Source organism: Scleropages formosus, chromosome 1 (genome assembly GCF_900964775.1).
Source record: "Scleropages formosus chromosome 1, fSclFor1.1, whole genome shotgun sequence".
Taxonomy (NCBI): domain Eukaryota; kingdom Metazoa; phylum Chordata; class Actinopteri; order Osteoglossiformes; family Osteoglossidae; genus Scleropages; species Scleropages formosus.
The window spans coordinates 16,737,113-16,757,891 of record NC_041806.1 but is presented as its reverse complement, the minus strand read 5'-3'; the positions used below and the strand labels follow the sequence as shown (position 1 = coordinate 16,757,891).

The 20,779-nt window shown below is 43.1% G+C and overlaps 1 protein-coding gene across 1 annotated transcript; it reads left to right on the top strand.

The window, feature by feature from the left end:
* Positions 1–749: 749 nt before the first annotated feature.
* On the top strand, positions 750–19,761 carry LOC108937895 (astrocytic phosphoprotein PEA-15-like). Its single transcript, XM_018758108.2, has 5 exons — positions 750–1,014; positions 9,226–9,310; positions 13,733–13,907; positions 14,134–14,289; positions 14,385–19,761. Exons 2-5 carry the CDS (start codon positions 9,308–9,310, stop codon positions 14,447–14,449), a joined length of 399 nt encoding a protein of 132 aa, XP_018613624.1. The 5' UTR covers positions 750–1,014; positions 9,226–9,307; the 3' UTR covers positions 14,450–19,761.
* The last annotated feature ends 1,018 nt before the right edge of the window (positions 19,762–20,779 follow it).

Genomic DNA, 20,779 nt, shown 5'->3' with positions numbered 1-20,779 from the left:
TAAGAACTTTATTAATCATTAAGGAAAGTGGGCAGAGTGAGTAAGCAGGTAGCTCATGGACTCGGTACTACCACCACCAGCTTGTTCGTACTGGGAATATCGTCTCCATGTTTATTACTCTGTGGTGTCCGAAAGGAAGTACACCGTTCTTGGGCGGTTTGATGGAAACACAGCACTGGAACACTCGAGTACACAATTAAAAGAGTTTATTAAGAACAACAGCTCATGTCACAATTTCTCTGTGGACCTTTTGCTCCCGCGCGAAAGCCCGCGTTAAACCTAGCGCCGCCTGTACCAAATTCCCGCTTCAGTCAAGAATTAGCCAATGACAATTAAGCAACCTTTGTCAGCTTACACCCTACAGACTAGTAGGAACCTTTCTTTTACAAAACTATGATTTGCTCTTGCCTTGCCCGCGTAAAAACACCACAACCCATTAGTAGACTACGGTTGAAGATGTCAAGTGAGAACTGCAGGGCGCAGATAATATAATTACTGCCCTTCCTCCTCTCTTCTTAACTCTTGCTTCGAGAAGCGATGCCTTATTCTTGCGACTTTTGGTTTAAAAACACACACACACATATATATACACACCGCCGCGAACGGAAAGAGGAGCGCTCGCCGGAACGGACTGCGAGCCGTGACATCAGCGTGCAGGAATGTGCGCGCGCCTGCGGAGCGGTGGGAGGGGCGGTAGCGGTGCGCGCGCGCACGCGCGCACGCACGCACGCGGCTTGGGAGGTGAAGCACAGCGGAGCTGAGAACGAGAGGAAAAGGCGTTTCCGTTGGCGGAACAGGGAGCGCGCGCACAGAGGGGCGCCGGCAGCCAGCAGCCAGCAGCGCTGTAGCACATTGCAGCGACCGTTATCAACGGTAACGGGCAGAAAGGAGAGCAGTCACTGCACTCAGTGACTGGTTAATCCACTCTGAAGTAAAACAGTTTCGCGTAGTTTTAATATCCACAGAGAAAGAAGGAATCATTTCGCTGAGAAGAATAATAACCGAAGCAAGAAGGTGAGAAAAAATGTATGAGAAACAGAACGGGAGAGCATCGCTCCTCATCATCTGTCTGAGAGTGTGTGCGTGTGTGTGTGTGTGTGTGTGTGTGTGTGTGATTCAGAACGATACCAGCCATGCGCCATGACCCTCTCATCACTCGTGTTTCCGAGACAGACGGATCACCCTCCTTGATGTTCAACGAAGGTTTTCATACGTATTTGATTCTGTGAATATGGAAATATGTGTCATTTCTTTTCTCGATTTTTGGCGAACGTGCTCTGGGATGGAGAGCGGCGCGAGGCGCGAGGGACGGAGGTGGCGCGCGCAGTTGGTCGCTGCAAGAGAGAAACTTAATGACAAAATGGATCTACAGGTGGACTGATCATGAGTAGCGGGCACGTCTGGGAGAACATGTCTCTCTCTGGGACTGTCCTGTAATGCAGTACAGTATAATAGTACAGTGCAGTGCAGTAGAGTACAGTGCTGTCCAGTAGAGTGCAGTGCAGAAGAATAGTATAGTAGAGTGAAATGCAATAGAATATAGTAGAGTGCAGTGCAGTGCTGAAGAGTGCATTACATCAGAATACAGTGCTGTCCAGTAGAGTGCAGTGCAGTAGAATATAGTATAGTAGAGTACAGTACAGTGCTGAAGAGTGCAGTGCAGCAGAATACAGTGCTGTCCGGTAGAGTGCAGTGCAGTAGAATATAGTGCAGTATAGTAGAGTGAAATGCAATAGAATATAGTAGACTGCAGTGCAGTAGAATATACTATAGTAGAGTACAGTACAGTGCTGAAGAGTGCAGTGCAGCAGAATACAGTGCTGTCCAGTAGAGTGCAGTGCAGAAGAATATAGTATAGTAGAGTGAAATGCAATAGAATATAGTAGACTGCAGTGCAGTAGAATATAGTACAGTATAGTAGAGTGAAATGCAATAGAATATAGTAGACTGCAGTGCAGTAGAATATACTATAGTAGAGTACAGTACAGTGCTGAAGAGTGCAGTGCAGCAGAATACAGTGCTGTCCAGTAGAGTGCAGTGCAGAAGAATATAGTATAGTAGAGTGAAATGCAATAGAATATAGTAGACTGCAGTGCAGTAGAATATACTATAGTAGAGTACAGTACAGTGCTGAAGAGTGCAGTGCAGCAGAATACAATGCTGTCCAGTAGAGTGCAGTGCATTAAAATATAATGCAGTAGAATATAGTATAGTGCAGTAGAATATAGTACAGTATAGCACAGTGCAGATAAGTGAAGTTCAATAGAATGTAGTGCAGTAGACTGCAGTGCAGTAGAATAGTGTAGTATTGCAGTAGAGCACAGTATATTAGAGTACAGTATTTTTTTAGTAAGTGGCAAAGAAATGGCCCACAATGAGTTGTCAGTTAAACAAGCAGACTATCGAGTCACTGTGGGGGGTCTCTGTCAAATTTGGGATGACACTCCAGTTATATATCAATTAAACAATTGTACACAAAAATTCAAATACATACTGTATATAGAAATACACTATATACTCTAATATAATCTGTGTGTTTCAGCCAATAAGCGCCATGTATTTATTTTATACACATTACTTATTAATATTATTACTTATTAATAAATTTGTAATTTAATTGTTGATTAATATACTTAAACATAAATACAATGATAACATTATGCAGCGCCATTGTGGTATTGTCTTACACTATGCGGTACAATGCAGTACAATTTATTCTTGGGTAGCACTCTACACAGGAGTCAGACTCAGAGCACATTCACAAGGTTAGAACAAATGACAAATCGTCACATATTTTATAACACATATATTGAACGGTGATAATGTCCAAAGAAAAGAGTGTGTCTTAAAGCCCTTGGCCACGTCTGATGACTGGTCTGCTGCTGTGTGTTAGCGTTGCGTCAACTAGATGAGGACCTCATTCATGCAGCATTTCCTCAGTTTATTAACAGAATTACAGAGAAGGGCCTTGGATAGGCCCTCTTTTTTGAATTTTGAATTTTGAATTGTGAATTTGTACTGTACCCTAAACGCCAGCTGTCAAGTTGTCATTAAACGAGCCAAATGGGAAGAGGACGTGTGTCCAATGCAGCCCGTCGCTCACGCTCGGTTTGTTTTTGTGCCCTCGTGGGTTTTCACTTAAAAGGAATTAGTCAGTGAATGAATAAACTGCTGCTTTTAAAACAAGTATCATTATTGTAATGCATGTCAGCCTCAAGTGTCTGGAGAACAGTGGGCTGTGGGGGCGGGGAGGCAATTACCACCTCGTTAAATACAGTCATTTTGCATACTATATGGATCATTTACATATATAATTGCTGTGGGGCAGTGCTAAGATGTTGTTTTTGAAAGTTTACCTTTATTGGCCCCATGTGTGACCAGGGAGTTTTGACTGCTAGAGCTAAAATTAGTCCGTTCACATTTTTCAGAAGAAAACCTGTGTGGCCCTCGCTCTCAACTCCAGTGTTCATCGATAAGGTGCCAGGGTGAATGCAGGGAACTGGGTTTGTTTGAAACAAGAAGAAGAGCTGTTCAGATGATTGGTTTCTAGAAGGTTCTCACTGGGTTCCAGGGACCTGCTGCTGCTTCCTAGCTCCATGGCCTCTTTGTCATGCTTTACCAGTCTTCGGTAAGGCTGCAGGTGCACAGTGTGTGTCCCATGTGCAGAGACTATGTGTGTATGTGGGAGAGAGTGTGAGCTCAGCGTTCTGGGGAGCGGCGCCCATCTGTGGCCCGGCCATTGCTCGTTCTCTATCCTTAGAGCCATAAAGGACTCCTCTGTTCCCGAGAGGGAATGTGAGAGCAAGGGGATGAAGAAATAAACAAGAAAAGAAAAAAGAAGTAAAAAATAACGAGAGAACCGAGGAAGGAGATGGCAGCTGTGCAGTAGGAGGAAGGAGTGGTAAAAAGATGGGTTTACTGTGGTACTGGAGTTGACCTCTCTTACTGGGAATTGTCTGTCTTCACCTGTTTGTCTCTCTGTTTGCTGCTCTCCTTTTTCCCACGGTTGAGTGTAGACACACGGAACCAGCTTGTATGAAGCGGGTTTGCCGTGTTCACAGTGTTTTATTAATGTTCATTTTAGTGTTTATTTCTGTATCTACATGGGGAGCCAATCTCACATCAGGAACGTGGTCTTACCATGTTTTGGTCCCATTGCTCTGTTTGCTGTGATGCCGTCACTCTGTGTGCGCAAGGAGCTTCTGGTTGTTGTTTTTGGATGGGAACAGACTCCCTGGAAATGCACACAGATGGTGTCCCCCTCGAACCTGGGCCATTGTTTCTATCGTGATGTCAGTTAGTCCTGATTGCAGAATAGCAGCTGTCCTGATCCGGTCCTGCTCAGTTTTCTTCTAAAAGAAAATAGGCTTGTGGTGTTGTGTTGCCAGGTGCTGCTGTTTTGCCATCTTGAGGCTTTTAGAGAGTGTTTCTTTGTCATTAAATACCTAGTATTACACTAATTGCACCCTGCATGCATGCACTTATTCCTTTCTGGCTCAAGGTTGTTTTTTTTTTTTTTTTTTTTTCTTTGGAAAACTGTGCTGAATTTGCAAAACTGTACAAATAAGCAGTACCCTCAAAGCTCACTGAAATATATTCTGTGAATTACCAATTGTAATAATTTTATCCATATTTTAACTGGATGCTTAAGTATCCTCATGTATAGCGCAGAACATCCTACAGGTTTTTCTTCCACTTCTTCGGTTGTCTTAAAAGCACAGCATTACCTCTGGGCTTATTCTTATTCTTATTCTTAGTCCAGAACAGGTGTAACTCTCGCAGCGTGGCTTTATTCCACAGCCCGAGGAGAACTGAACTTTTCTTGTCTGAGACTGAATTCTTAGCAACATCGCAATGCGCTTCTTCTCAATGCCCTCTGGATGAGCCCAGTTTTAACAGTGGTTCTTTGGAGAAGTTGCCGCCCATAACCCCACTGCTTCCCATTCTGCAGGAAACAGCTGTACAAGTTATTATATAAATCAAAAGTTGTGTTTTCTTACCCAGGAAAGTGAGGCTGGGGAACACAGTGAACCGAAGCACATGTGTCCATTTCCATGTGTCCAACTCTGCTTAACCGTAACCGTGCTGCTGTGTGTTTTCTTACAAATATTATCATGAAATTCACTCCACGCCAAACTCTCAAATAGTCCTTGGCTTCACATGCACTTTTTGCTTTATCTTGCAATTTGCTTTGATTTTGAGGTTATGCATCTTTCTACATGAGTGTGTGGTTAAACTGCGTCATTTTTAATCCTTTAATCCTTGCTAGTCTCCACTAAAAATGGGTTATTCGTCCTTGATTAAAAGAATTGAGTCAAGTGACTGATGTTACGTGCAGCTCTGTGTGCGGCAGTGCTTTGACGAACGTCCTTCTCATACTGACAATAAACAGCTGGACTTTATTGGACCGTTGGCTTTTTCCTGGGGCATCCTAACCCGGGGGTATGCTTCTGCCGTTAGGGTTGGGGTTTTCCTTAGGACTAATCCTAACTCTTCCCAGTAACCCCTAACCGCTTACCCTAAGCACTAACCCCTAACCTGTAATCCTAACTCCTAACCCTTTTCCCCCTTTCATCTCAAATCTAAAAATGTTTGCAGGTCTCCCTGAAGGTAATTTGCCCCAGAACAGTTCTATTCAACACTGCAGTCGTGATGAAATTGGAGTGAGGAGATTCGCTGGCACTGGTTGGACAGCAGCCTGCAGCGCTCACATTTCACTTTGTTTCGGGCAGCGAGCGAGGCACTGTGATGGAGGAGAACAATTTCGTGTGCTTTCAGCTCCTGGACATTTTTTTTCTGAGCTGCGCATTAAGGACGATGTGCATTCAGCTTGTTCGGTTGAAAAAGCCCCCTATGAAGTATGTGCGAGTACTCAGCTGCTCGAAAAATGGGCAAAATATGTTTCAGTACGTGACCTGAGCATCACGAGAGCAGTGAAAGGCGTTGCTGAATATTTCATGAGGAAATGTATTGAAAGTATTCTTTAGTGCTTGTAATAAAAGCTCTTGTCTTCAATACTTAATGTTTTTCCTTCCAAAGAGAAATACTTACAGTTTACTTTCCGCCACAAATTCTCCTTCAGCTCGACCAACTCTGCAGTCTCGCCACCCAGCGTGTTGATCTTTGCATGTAATGTTCACACTTGGCATATCTTGGAGTAGTTATAAACGTCTGAAATGTTAGTAGTAGGTATACAATGCTTTAACTACATGAAGTTTCTTCTGGTCTTTGCGATCGCCTTCCTTTCTCTGTGGATTTTCGTGTTCTCTCGCGTGGGTTTCCTCCCACGATACAGAAACATGTGTTTCAGCTTTTTGTGTGTGTGTTACATGGATCTGCAGTACAGACAAATGAAAGACTGTAAATAGTTCTGTATTGTGTCCACACTTACATGTACATGTATTCATTCAGCAGATGCTTTTCTCCAGAGCGACGTACATCTCTGAGAACATTATCTAGTGTCTATATTATCTACATAGTATCTAGCATTCTGTCACTTTGGACACTGAAATACTACTTTTCATTGTAATCTTGGTACAGATTCTCCCTGGTTTACGGCAACCCCTCATTCTGTATGTCGTGAGTTGACTTTGTTTAAGTAAAAAAAAATTGCCCTGTATTCTATGAACCATGTGAACCATTACTCTCGTTTCCACATTTTCCAGTCGGGGAACTGTCGCGTCTTACTGGCGTCTCTCTGATGTCTCACCAACAATCGGTACCTGGCTGTGGAGGAACTGCTCTGTCTGTAGGGTAAAGCCATGGCCCTGAAACACCGTGACAAAGTCACCCCCCCTTCGTACACTGCCACAGGCAACTAACCCACCTCCACACACTCACACACACACTAACTTGTCTCCACACACCTACATACACTAACTCGCCTCCACACACATGCTCCCCCACCTACGGAGACCCAAACACTCATAATTGTGCACCCAAACTCACCTATCCCTCACCTGCACCCACCCGCTCATGTTCCCTCTGTCATCTTTTTTCTTGTTCATTTGCCACAGAAGGATCCTCCTGTTCTCAGACACTGCTACAAAACGCCTTTAATATTTTTCTTTATTTCTTACTCCACTTTACTGCTTTCTGTTCCCTGTCCTTGCTCTCATTTACCTCCCATTCAGGGTACAGTACATTACAGTTTGGAGGGACAACAGTTGGTGCAGTGGTTAGCAGTGCCGTCTTGCACTGGTAGGACTTGGATTCAAATCCGACTTCCTGCTGTAGTACCCTTGGTCAAGGTACTTACCCTAAATTGAAACTGTAAAAATTACCCTGCTGTATCAATGGCTAAAATGCTGTAAATATCTTAAGGGTGTATGCTGCTCTGGAGAAGAGCAATAGGTGAATGAATAAAGACTTGAATGTGAATATGTAGGAAAGTAGTCAGTTGCTGACACACACACACACACACACACACACACAGAGTACCCTGATGCACCTGAGCAAGCTGTTCCACTCTCCTTTTCAGTGTCCTCTGTCTCAGAGCAGCTCCTGGCCTGCTGAGCTGTCAACATGGGGACCCCTGACGTTGACATCTAAAGAGCAGCACAGTGGTTGTGACACAGAGGAGCACTGTGGTTTCCGTTCCTGTCCCATGGGGGGTATTAGTGGCCTGAGGTGTGTCCCCCCCGGGTGGATGCGGCTGACGACATGTCTGCGCTGGGGCTTTGGGCGCTAAACCCTGCCAGGGAGTGTTTTTACCCCAGAGCCCATTTCATTGGCGCCTTTGTGTTTCCAGTCCCATCCGTTGTGTGTTTTTGTTTCGCCAAAGAGGGCTTTGCAGCGAGCTGCGTGTCAAAGTATGAAGTGTAGGGCTGCAGTAAGAGGGTGGGGCAAAAGGGCTCAGGGCTGAATGGGACACCAGGGGACAGATGGATTTGGAGAGACAGCGTGGAAGTTGGTTCTGTATGGCGATGGAATAGGCTTTAAACACGCCGACGGTGGGGGGTGCATGGGGTGGCGCGGTAATCACAGTTCGGACACGGGGAATTAGTCCAAACTTTGGTTTCAATAGCAAATCCAGCTGCTCTTTCTTTCCTCTGCCCTTAAGCCCCGAGCAGGAAGCGTTGCCATGGTGACGAAGGGGCTTGAGAGCGGATCGCCAGGAACAGCTGGATTTGTGCCTGTGTGCCGACACCTCATGTCGCATTCTGTTCATTGCAAGCAGCATAAGTTGCAGTGCTCAGGTCACACACTCCAGCTTTGGTGCTTGCTGTGTTCCATACACTGCTCATCTGGGTACAGCCGAGGAATCAGCCATGACAGCAGCCGGTTTATTTGTAAATGAAGTGTTTTGACACATTTCTAACAGTTTTTGTGTTGTATTTGGAGCGACGTGCTTGCACATCACTTGAAATATTGATGCAAAGTTGATTTTTAAATGTTTAATTTCACCCAAAATTCCTCATGATCTTAATGAGGGGAAGGGAGGCTGGTACAAAGAATAACAATGATTCCTTCCAGTTCTGCAGTTTTAAAGAAATATTTGTTACATACTAAGAGCTGTACACAGGAAAGTCACTTTAAGTATTTTATCAAGTATTTTTTAAACAATTTTGGGTTTCATTTTCCTATAAATAAATAAATAACTTTTTCTCTTTTTTTATTTCTAATATTAAATATATTAAAAGTATATTTTTAAAAAAATTAAAAATATTAAAGAATAATATTTTGATGCATTTCAGTATCTTCAGCTGAGGTCTTGTCATGCACTTAGGAACTGTACACACTGGAACCTGTTACCAAATTACTTTTCCAGTGAATGTTCAGACATACACATGCAGACACAAAGCACCTCAGAGGCAGAGGACACAGACACACAATACGGCAGAGAAATCTGTCTTCAGTAAATTATGTAAATGTAAAATATGATGCATAGTGGAGCGCACCGGATCCCTGAAATCTCAACAACAACATCAAGAGAATGAAACGTGCTGTGATTGCACCCCCCCCACCACCCTTTGGTGACACATGATCAAGTCGTGATGCACGCGTGGCATGAGATGGGATCGTGGGCGGCAGCCGCATTCAACTGTACTGCAACTACTGATGTACTCTTTTATTAACGTTATGATCATTGTGCTCATTTCTGTAACTCAAGAGCCTCTTTCTTGTGCATTTCTGCAGATTTTCCCTTTTTTCTAGTGTCAAAAGGAACCTCATCATTATCATCATGATTTTATTTTTAAAATAATACCTTTTTTCTCCATACAGTGACTCTAAAAGAAGACAGCTTGTCTCCATCTTACTTGTTCTGCTTTCAAGATCAAGTCCTTCAGGACAAAACGAGAGTCTTATGGTGAGTGACAGTTACTCAGAGCCTTTAAAGCCTGAGAGATGTGCTGTGACCTTCGGCTGAACTTGCCATCAGCGCTGTTGAGAGAGATGTGTTTTGAGACCCTTCTTGAACATTGAAAGGGATTTGGCATCTCTGAGGGACCAAGGGAGATCGTTGTCCCTAATCAGAGCTGAAACTGAGAGGCTGCAGACTTGATTTTGGAGCTTTGGTGGGTGGGACTACCAAGTGGCCATAGGTGCAGAAGTGTAATGCTCTTTCTGCAGTGGAAGGGATGATCATCCAGAGGTATCGTGATGAGTAGCATGTAGTCTTTGTGGTCCCTACAAAAAATGTTAATGCTGATGTTTTTGAACAGGATCTCAAAGTGGCCTCAAATGTCTTATTCACAAAAAGACCACAGTGGACAGAAAAGGGTGTGTTGGGGAAATGGGACAGAAAGCATGTCGGCCTTTGTACCAGTCCAGTAAACCAGCCCACAATGCCATAGTCCGAAAACCACAAGATCGGTAACCATTCAGTGTCACAGGAGAGTGTTGTGATACCGTCATTTGTAGCTACTAACTTTGCACTCGTTCCCTGCACTGACAGTAATGTGAGTTATGTAATTCTCATGTTCCAAAGCAAGTCTATGGGGACGTGGTACCTTGTTCTTTCCAACCCCAGTGTCTGCCACCCACAAGAGTGATGAGCAGCACTCACGTTGTGTCAGAATGCCAGAGAAGAACTAGCTGCCAGGAGTGGATGAGGGTCTCACGGACAGATAGTGAGCCAGATGGGTGCTGTAGACACGACATGGGGCTCGAACCCCTGCTGGGGCCCTGCTTGCTGCACAGTGTCTGATGGCTCTGGTGAGTCAGAGCCTTGATGCAAAATATCAGTGAACAGAAGGGCGTTTCGTGGCAGATTGTGCCCTCCCGTCCTGCTTGGTCCATGATGAGGGTGAAGCACCTCCTGCCCCCCCATTCCTGCAGTTACTGTTTGCCTCCATTGCTTTTTCCACTTTTTGCTTTTTCTTTTCTACTTGCTTAGCAGCAGAATTGAACTGGATCACAACAGCATGAGTAGATACCTATTGGTGGATGAGAGAAGGAATAAGGGAAGCGCTGCGATAACTGACCCGGTGGTCATGGCCCTTACACACATTCCAAACTGTGACCTCACCTTACATTTCTTTGAGTTTCCTTACAGACTGAGTACTAACTTTTCCTTCAAGACTTGAGATAACCACATAACTATGAAGGCAGTTTATGGTGTGGACTAGAGGAGGCAAATCAAGCCTCAAATGCAGCAGATTAGCATCAGAACAGAAATGGTTCTCAAAATACAGACACAGAGTCGATGTGCAGTACTGAGAAAATGCAAATCCATACAAGTAACGCAACTGGAAAGCGAAGGCAGCGGCGTCATACATCTTGATCTCAGAAGAACCGAATATGTGACCTAATCTTCCTGAGTTTGTTCAGAATTATCTCACCAGTCAAGTGTTATCTTTGCTTTTACTCTTGAGTCAAACACACATTTTTTTCAGGGAGTTTATGGTGGGATTATAGGGGGACAAATTAATGCTTTTTGAACAGTAGAATGAATGTCGCCCCAGTAATCTTGGCCTTACATTTACAAAGCTGAGATGTCTCGCAAAATATCCTGTGCCCATGAAATATTTGTGATGGCCAAGTATATTTGCATAGACAGTACTAAGAGTAAACCCTAGTAAGTCCCACTCCTCCGGGATTTAACCCCTGCTGAGCACTAATTGTAAACCTTAGTAAGTCAACTGCTCCCCGACTCAGAAGGCTCAAGGGAGTGGCAGCTGCTTTCTCTTAAACCTGTGATTTTATTTTCCTTCTTCCGAGTGGCTCTGATTTCCCAGCTTGACACTGCGGCAAGCGGTAATGCCTTTTTTCATGTATTCTTTACGATTATTGCATTATTAAATGTTGCTACAGTGCATTATTTATCTATTTATGTGTTTATTTATTTTGCAAGTCTCTCTTGCCCACGGAGGCATTCGATTAATTTATTCATTTATCACAGCGAGCTGATGACACTGAGAAGAGCACCGCTGGTTGATACTTTACTGAGCCACTGAGGGCAGATTAACTGTGTTAAACAAAGAGTTTAATGAAGTTTAATAATTCTCATTCTGGTCCACAGCAGTACAATGTATTGTGGGTCTTGGTCCTTACTGTGGCCCATAAATGGTACAGGATCCTGTATATCCCAACCCTTACTCTGGTCCATGGGTAGTTGGCGGTATTGTAGGTCTACAGAAGGTGCCTGCTGTGTATTGTTTTGACTTTCCACTGACATCGTCTAGACTTCCTGTCCATCACTTATGGCATCTCATTTGCTCATTCCCCCATGTTTTTTGGGATGAGGGCTGTTTCTTGTTGCTAGGTAACAGCCTTCTGTTTGAAAGGCAAATCTGGTTTCTATGACAACATGTGCCATATTTTAAGATTGGAGGCCATATTGTGAAAAGGCCATATGTCACGGCTGACCTGGGGTTGCGAATAGGTTGCTGGTTGCTAAGGAGGGTAGGGTAAATGTCCATTAGCGCTGTAAGCAGGACTCCTACTGGATAAGTACACATGAAGGTATGGAAAGGACATGTGTTTGTGCTTTCCCTCATCTCTTGTACACAGACACTTATTCAAACCCCCACGCACTTTGTGCAACTTGCGAGGTAAAGTTTGTGCTCTTGTTGTGGCAGCTTCCACAAACTCTGAGAAATGAACAGTATGATGTACGGTACCAATCAGGTACTTTCACTCAGTCTACCATTGAACAGCAGAATACAGGAACCTTTAACAGAGGACCTGATTTTCTGTGTAACCTCGCAGACAGGTACTGGTTCGACTGCTAGTGTAGTAAAGCGAGGGAAGTGGGCTGTGCAGTTTTAAGGAGATTAGTGGTGACGTTGTTATAGAAGTGAAGGAGAAGTGTAATTTAATGAATGTATGTTATTCAAAATCAATAGTGGGCACCCTAATCAATCATGTTTATTTAAACTACAGACATTTTCCAGGCAGACCTGAGCGTATAGAAAAAAGAATTGATAAATTGCGATACAGAAGAAAGTGAGTCATTTTGTGTTAACATTTCGCTCTGATCCCATCGCAGGCCTTCTGGTGCGCCTTCTGTTCAGCTCAACAGGGCGCTCGCCACTCTCAGACAGCAGTGTGTTGTGTGTGTTCGTATGCTCTTTGTACCTTAATGAGCATTACTCCAGGTGTTGCATGTATGTGCATGCAAGTCTGTATGTTTCAGGTGAGTAAGATGGCGTAGCCTTGTTGCTGCATCCATCCATCACACAGTGTGGACACGTGTGTGTATGTCTGTGTGTCTGTGTGCCTGTGTGCATACGCGTGCGACGGGGTACATTCTGCCGCTTTGTTGCTGCATTCGCTGCTCTGTGTGGGTGCGTGGCCCTGCACGTGGGCGTGTGTGTGAGCGCATCTTTGTGTACTTCTGTGAGACACATTGAAGGTTTCACACTCTGCGCTGCTGCACTCCTCGTGTGTGTTCACCGGCAGTTTCCTTCAGATTCTTAGACCTCATAAATTTACACTTTCATACAGGGCACAGGTGTGTGTGTGTGTGTGTGTGTGTGTGTGTGTGTGTGTGTGTGTGTGTGTGTGTGTGTGTGTGTGTGTGTGGCTACCATGCAAAGGACTAATATCCTGTCCAAGGTGTACCCCCCAGCCTTCTGCCTGGGATAGGCTCTGGACTGCTGTGACCCTATTTAGTACAAGCAGTTACTGTCTATTGATGTAGTCACGGGTTACATTCTGTATAAACCTGTTATGGCTATAATAGATAAAAAACACTCTAAGATGATATTATTATTAACTTTGACAAATTAAAATGAATACTGTTTTAAATTTATTGAAAATAAAAATACATTGTCTCCTCTGTTTACTATGCAACTGATTATTGATTCATCCCATAGGAACGTTCATCAATAATTCTCTTCTTGGCACTTTAAACTTTTGTTATTATCTACACTCATCTCCATGGGAACAGCATGGTTCTTCTTACAAGACTATTAGATTCACCAAATCACAAGAAGCACACTTGCCATTTATTCGTCACTTTTTTCCAAAGTGACTTAGTTATTTACCCATTTATTCAACTAGGTAATTTTACTGGAGCAAGTCAGGGTAAATACCTTGCTTAAGGGTGCTACATCTGGAGGTGGGACTCAAACCTGTGATCTTTGGGTCCAAAGGCAGCATCTTTAACTACTACGCTATCAGCTGACTCCAGTTGGTTTGACAGGTCACTCACATCCAGCGAGAAATTGTAGAAATAGTTCAGCTTATAGAATATGTAATTTAAAAAAGGGAATAAATGTTAAAAACTCTATTTCTGAAAATGTACAAGTTGGCGAGAAGGTAAGCTTCCCTCTCTCCTCTACAGGCCATGTCGGAGTACCGCGTCCTGCTCTGTGACCTTTCAGACAATATCACCAATGAGGATCTTGAGCAGCTCAAGTCTGCCTGCAAGGAGGACATCCCTGAAGATGAGAGTGAAGCCATCACCTCCTCCAAAGAGTGGTTTAGCTACCTGGAGAAGAACGACAAGCTGGCCCATGGTGAGCGAAAAGGAAGGAAGGAAAGAAAGCTCCCATACAGTGTGTGCTGATGAAAAGCGCCGACACGTGTGTCAGTTCAGCAGCATAATTACAGGCGGTTTTCGACATTCACGGCAGTTCAGACGTGTGTTCAACCCTGCAGTGTGTCCTATGTGTGTAGCTGCTGCGAATGAGGAATGTTCTGCTAGAAACACCCATTACTCCTGCCGCTGTGGTCTTCCTGCAGATAATTTATGCTACATCGAGCACATCTTTGAGATTTCGCGGCGCCCTGACTTGCTGACACGCGTCATCGAGTACCGCACCACGGTGCTCAAGATCTCTGAAGACGATGAGGTTGACACCAAACTCACGCGTATCCCGTCTGCCAAGAAGTACAAAGGTGAGCTTTTCCTTTCTTCGATTTGTTCTTCACCACCATATTAAAAGACTCAAATGACGGCTCCTCTCTTCATTCTGCTCTCTCTGCCTTGTCAGACATCATCCGCCAACCTTCGGAAGATGAGATCATCAAGTTGGCTCCTCCCCCTAAGAAGGCGTGAGGTCAGAGTTCATGACCTTAGGCACGTAAGGTCCTGCGCACTTCTCCCTCTTTTGCTCATCAGTCCTGTCGCATCCAGCCACCCAAGCTACCCAACGGAACGCACCGGAAACTTCTTGTGAGCGATCTCAGCCCTGCTGGACCACCTCGTCCCACACCTGAGGGAGGGGAGGGAGGCTGGAGGTGGGAATCCCCGGGGGGGTGGGGAGGGGACAGGGACAATGATGTGACAGTATATGCTGTTGGGTTGGCGCTCTCTGAGATTTATTCCCAGTCTCGCTGAACTGACCTTCTGGTAGCGCTGTGCTGCCAAACTATAAAAATGCCCAACATGTCTGTGAAGTTTATGTCTCTTGTTTTCCCAGTTTTATGAAATAATTTATGACAGCATTACCGAATTTACGTGAAAGTATTACATATGACTTATACATCACCGATATTATTAACTGTATAGATGTTAGAATAAGTACAGTATATCAAGATAATGATATCTATTTATAAAAATCTTTTGCAGATATATCTCTATATAGATTATTATAAGACTTGTACAGGTTTATTCATGGAATTAGGTGATATCCTTCTCTTATATTACCTTTGAAAAGCAGTGTGATTGCATTCACACGCACGTTTGTGTGTGTAAATTACACAGTTGCCAAAGAGAGAGTGTCCCGCCAACAGAAATTGAACCTATGGCGAGGTAACGTATGCTTTTGGTAATCATCAAACCGTGGGGTTAAGGTTAGGGTTAGATCATTGCAGTGAGAGACAAATGGGGACCAGGAGGCGAAAATAAAGTACAGTAGTGATGGAGGACCCCGCCCCCCTTTCTCGTGGGTAGTTAATAAAGGGGTCCTGTCTTCTCTTTGCATCTGTTTAGTTCTGGACTGTCGCACAACACAGTCACACAATGATTGTGCGTCCTGACAGAAGAGCAGATCGTCGTGTTCCATCTGTGGTTAAAGACAAGGTGGAGCGCTGGCCATCCTGATGCATGAAGCTCTCCTTGTGTCCTTGAGGCGTTTTGTGAAAAGGCCTCAAGAGCTTACTGCTCACTTTACTTACTCTTTTCTCTTTACTCCAGCAAGTGTTTCCATGCGTAGGACTAGCGTCCCCCTTGGGGACAAAAGCCTCTCTGTTGTTCTTAGTCTTTCAGTGGCTCACCTGCCTCCACAGCTGTAGGGTGACAACCAACTCCCATGATGCTTTAGGACCTGCTGCTGGGACCAAGACCTTTTATATGAACTAAAATGTGTGCTTAGCTGTACATGAACATTTTTACCGCTGTTATGCCAAGTAAAAGCTGTTTTCTGCTAAGCGGTGAGAGTAACATTTTCTATGCAAATGCCTTAGAGGAGCAGAACCTGTGGACTCTTGGATCGGCCTGTTCAGTGGAGACTTGTGGTGTGTTTCAGTACCAGTGCATTCTCTCAACTTGTGCTTTTCATTCCAGTGCTGCGCGAACTCGTTCACCCACAGCTTATTCTTTAGGCTGTTGCCAACCTGTTTGCTGTGAAAGTGCCCTGTGGTTTCGGACGTGGTCCTTCCCTCAGAAGTTCTGCTGCGGTGTCGTGTCGACCCAGTTGCGCTCATGCTTCTGTGGGTTTGCATTTTTCTGCGCAGGCGTGCGCAATGCTGCGCCTTTTGTGAGCCCTGCCTCATACAGAAAGGAGAGAATGACAAAGACACCGGGTGGGTATTCAGGGTATTAATTTTTAAAAAGTGGTCATTGTAAGGGTTTTAATGAAAGACATTTAATAAAATAATGTGTTTTTTTGTAAGAAGCTATAGCATTGGAGACTGTTATTGTGGTCCTTAATTAAATTTTAACTTGTCATTGACGTACAGGACTCGATACGAGTCGCACAAAATGCCATCAGTGTCACTCAGATCTTATGGATAAATGAAACCAGAACATATTTCAGAGGAGCTGCTAAACTCTAATACAGCTTTTTAATCCTTTAAAAATATTTAACTGAGAGGGGTTTGCATTGCAGACGTTGGTACGTTGACACTGACACAGGCTGGAATGGTTCAGTCACTATTGTGTGAGGCTTGCTTGCTTGTGTGTGTGTGTGTGTGTGTGTGTGTGTGTGTGTGTGTGTGTGTGTGTGTGTGGGAACTGAAGGGTTTGCATTGTGTGAAAGACATTGGACCAGTGTGGTGGGGGACAGAGGATGGACGTGTGAAAGGACCGATGAGCATGTGATTGGATCGGACAGAGAAGGTGCTCATTGTTGCCTCTTTAGGCTGAAATGGAGAGAGTGTTTAGCCCCACTGGGAATGTGAAAGTTGGCTGAGGAACATGTTACCGTGTTTTACTGGTCCGTGTTCTAACTATGCGTACAGATTTCTAGATGTTCTGCCTATTCTCCGAGGAGCAGTTGTGGGAAGGCCGTCGTGGAAAATGAGTCCTGCGGTGTCACTGGGGGGCTCCGAAGTGCTCTTCACCCTGTTGTCTTTAAACTTTGTCAGTTGTGATGCTTTGGAAATTATTTTTCTCCTCTACAATCATCATGGAGGTGGTGTTGCTTATAATGGTGCAGTGAAATGTACATGGGTAGGCATGCGCGCACACACACACACACACACACACACACACACACACACAGCTGTTTGCATACGATTGTGACAACTGGACATTGACTTTCACGTTTCATCTTTTCCATCACAACAGAACTTTAAAACATATGAAAGCTGGAAGCAAGTAATTTATGCACTTTTGTTTTTGGGGGAAAAGCAGCTAAATTTAGCTCATATATCGGAATGTCCTCACTAAGTATACTTTTTGGGATTATTCTGAGGGATTTATGAGGAAAGTAAAGCACATAAGGCTATATTACTTCCAGAAATTGGACCTAAAGAGGTAATTACACTAATAAAAAATGTGTTATAATTAATGGTAATTACAATTAAACAATAAAAAATACACTGATGATAAATCCTGGAAAATGACACATGTAAACACACACTTGGGCCTTTTTGTATGTTGGCACTTGCGTGCAAACGCAGAGACAGCGGGCGCTCGCACTTATCAACAACATTCTTTATTTTCATTGCAAAAGAATTAAAAAACTGCTTTGCATGGCAGTGCCACCTTGCTGAAACAGTGATGTGGAGCGCTCACTCATTCAGCACATGTGTGGGTCCAGAGCGCCCCCCTGGGGTGCCCTGTCATCAGTGGGCTGAAATGCCTCAGCTGCACTGTTCATTATTCACACACTTTACCCTGTTAACTGTAAAGCCATGCGGTCGCGGAGCAGGGAAGGTGTCATTTGAAAATGCGGTTGAGAAGATGGACAAGGGAAAGAGTTTTCTGGAATTTCGTATTTGGTTTTTAGACAGCCGTTTTTGTGGTATTTGTGGTTTTTCTTCTTTGTTTCGTTAAGCTGTACATATTGTGATTTTATTGGAATGTGTTTTGTTATTGAGTTATTTATTGATGCTAATGTATTTTATGTATAATTTTATATGGTACTTAAGTGGGACAAAAATTATTGGGGCAGAATTGCTTATTGAAAGATCCGTTGTGTTTCTTGATAAACATTCTTGATAATGCTTCTATAAAAAGCCCAAGTCAACATAATACATTATTTTTATATTTCTTATTCAAGCTACATTAATGGTTTTCTTTATGGATGCAGATATGTGTTTTCAAATGTTTGAGTTGTGGGTCCAGAGGTGAATTTTGTCATTTAAAATGAACTCAGTAAGTCCATTCCAGACTGGAGACGCAGCATCTTTTTAGCTGCATTTATGGTTATTTGATTCACGCTGAGACTCGGAGAAGCGACTCTGATCTCTTCGTAATGACCAGCGCTGGTGGGAGTAGAACGATATTGCAGGAAATGACAAAGTCATTCGCACATGTGGAATCTCCTGAAAAGCCAACCTAAGATGAGGTTTACGCCTCTCCACACTGCCATAGTAGGTGTCTGCACACCACTCTCACGTCTGCTGAAAAGGAAAACCACAAAGACAAGACCATGTCATCTCTTTCTTTCTCAGCAAATATACAAGGCCTTGCTTGTTATCAATGGAGTCTGTCTTTGTGCCTCACATGTTCAAGAGCCTCAGATGTGGAAGGAAGAGGCTTGAACAAGAAGGAGTGATATTACATATGAGGTCCTTCTGCATAAGCAACAAAAGCTGCATGTATCAGAGCATAGTAAACAGTGTGGCTTTGGCTTGAATTAATACAGTATATCCAGTAATGTGGAGATACTTGCTGTGTGGGTATTTTGGACATCTGGAACTGGTTACAGTGTTTGTTCAGAGATTAGTAGTGGTAGTGGTAGTCAGAGTGGCAGTTAATTTAAATTGAACTAGAAATCCTTTCATAGGCACTCTCTCATGTGCTATAATAAATTATAAAGAAAAATATAAATAGGAAATAATTTGTGCTGTAAAACTTAGCAGTAAAGGTTAAAATACTAAATATCTTGGTGATGAAGTGTGAAGTGCAGTTGTGTGAATCTAGAAATAACCCGTTTGATCAATAGCCACGATGCCATGCTGTGATTTCTGAACCTGTGATGATTATTTTATAAAATTTTAGGTTTGGTTTCAGTTGTATTTGGCTTTACACTGATTTTTTTTGTGACTTTTGCATCACGGAATGGATTTCTACACCGGAGACATAAGTAGGAATGGAAGCTCTCACAGAATTACTGTTACGTAGAAGAATTAGATGTTAGGATGGAGATGAAACCTTGAGCGGATGGGCAGTACTGGAATGCAGTTTAGAGGCTGCTTGGAGAAACATGTCAGTGCTCAGTTGAGGGAAGCTGGAAAGAGATTTTCTTCAAGAACATTTTAGCAGAACTGAGCTCAGTGTTTTATAACAGGGCTTCTGCATGAGCCTCACTGTGCAACGAAAAACACCATTTGTAATGTGTTCACTTGACCAACATGTAGTAATGGCAGAACAAAGGAAAAACCCTCTTAAATTATGTTATTTCTAATGACTCATTGTCAAACACAATTAATATATAATTTGTAGATTGTTTATACTGTAGATTGAAAATGTACCAACCATTGTATAATGTTATAATAGGAGTCTCACACTGGACTGTGCTGGAGTGAATTTTGAGCACCGTTCAATTTTGTGATTCAGTGACTGTTAGAAATGTTAAAATCTATAATTATGCCTTTACTAGTTGATATTAACATGTATGTTGTTTTTTTTTCTGAAAAATATCTTTCATGAGAAAGCATCAAGAAAAAATATGTAAAGACAATATGTATATTTAGAAAGTAAAAGTGTGGCTTTTATCTAATTAAATGACGCCCTTTTTGTCATTGTGCTAAAATAAATACATTAAAAATATATTTGCTAACCTAATACAAAATGCTATGTTTCATTTCAATCTTTATTTTATGTTTGATTCTGATCAGGTATAGATTTATTAGTACCTTGGGTCCAATTTCTGGATGTTCGAAGACCCAAACATTTTCCTTTCTTTATTTTCATATTTTAATTGCATTTCTGAAAATGTGTGTGTGTGTGTGTGTGTGTGTGTGTGTGCTGTTGATGCATGTGTGACCTGCATTCCTGCACACCACCACTAGTTGGCGGTAAAATACATCCAGACATGGGGAGTTTAGGACACTCTTAATTCCACTTACTTCCACAGTGTTTTTACAGCTACAGTCTGGTGTTTCTGAATGTCTGTAATCGGTAACAAGATGGCAAACGGCACATGTTTATTGGATAAATCGGTCAACAATCTGTATTAAGTAGGAATCTGTGGAGAACATGTCTTCTATTTTCAGTCGTTTTGAATTAATTTTAATTTTATTGTACTTTTAAGGTAACAAAGTTAAAATATATACTATGGAATATTTTTTATTGATTATCTTATTTATTACAGTTGTATTTAATACATTAAATACATAGCACAACTTGGTGGTGATTTAGAATTTCTTCAAAACTTCAGGTTATAACACTGGATTCGTTCTGGTAAGATAAAAAGGAGACTGTACTGTAATGGCTCACTAAAACTCCATAGTAACAGCGAGGACAACGCGCTTGCTTGTGGGTGATCCTGATCCTGCTGCCTGGTTCCTGGCGCCCCCCACCTGCTTTCCTGCTGCGCTTTTCGTCACCAGCAGTGTGTTTTTCTCGCCTGTGGCTCCATTCTCATGTCAGGGTCACAGACCCAACTTCGTTTCGTTCCCCATTTTTTCCCCTGGCTTACAGCCGAATGCCAATGTGCCCTGTCTCCTGTGTTTCTACTTGTGGTTTTTCTGATTGTAACCCCCCAATGGGGTGGGAAGCAGCTGGCTCTCGGACCTGTGTGATTTTATTTCCTCCTGGTTCCCTGTAATGGTG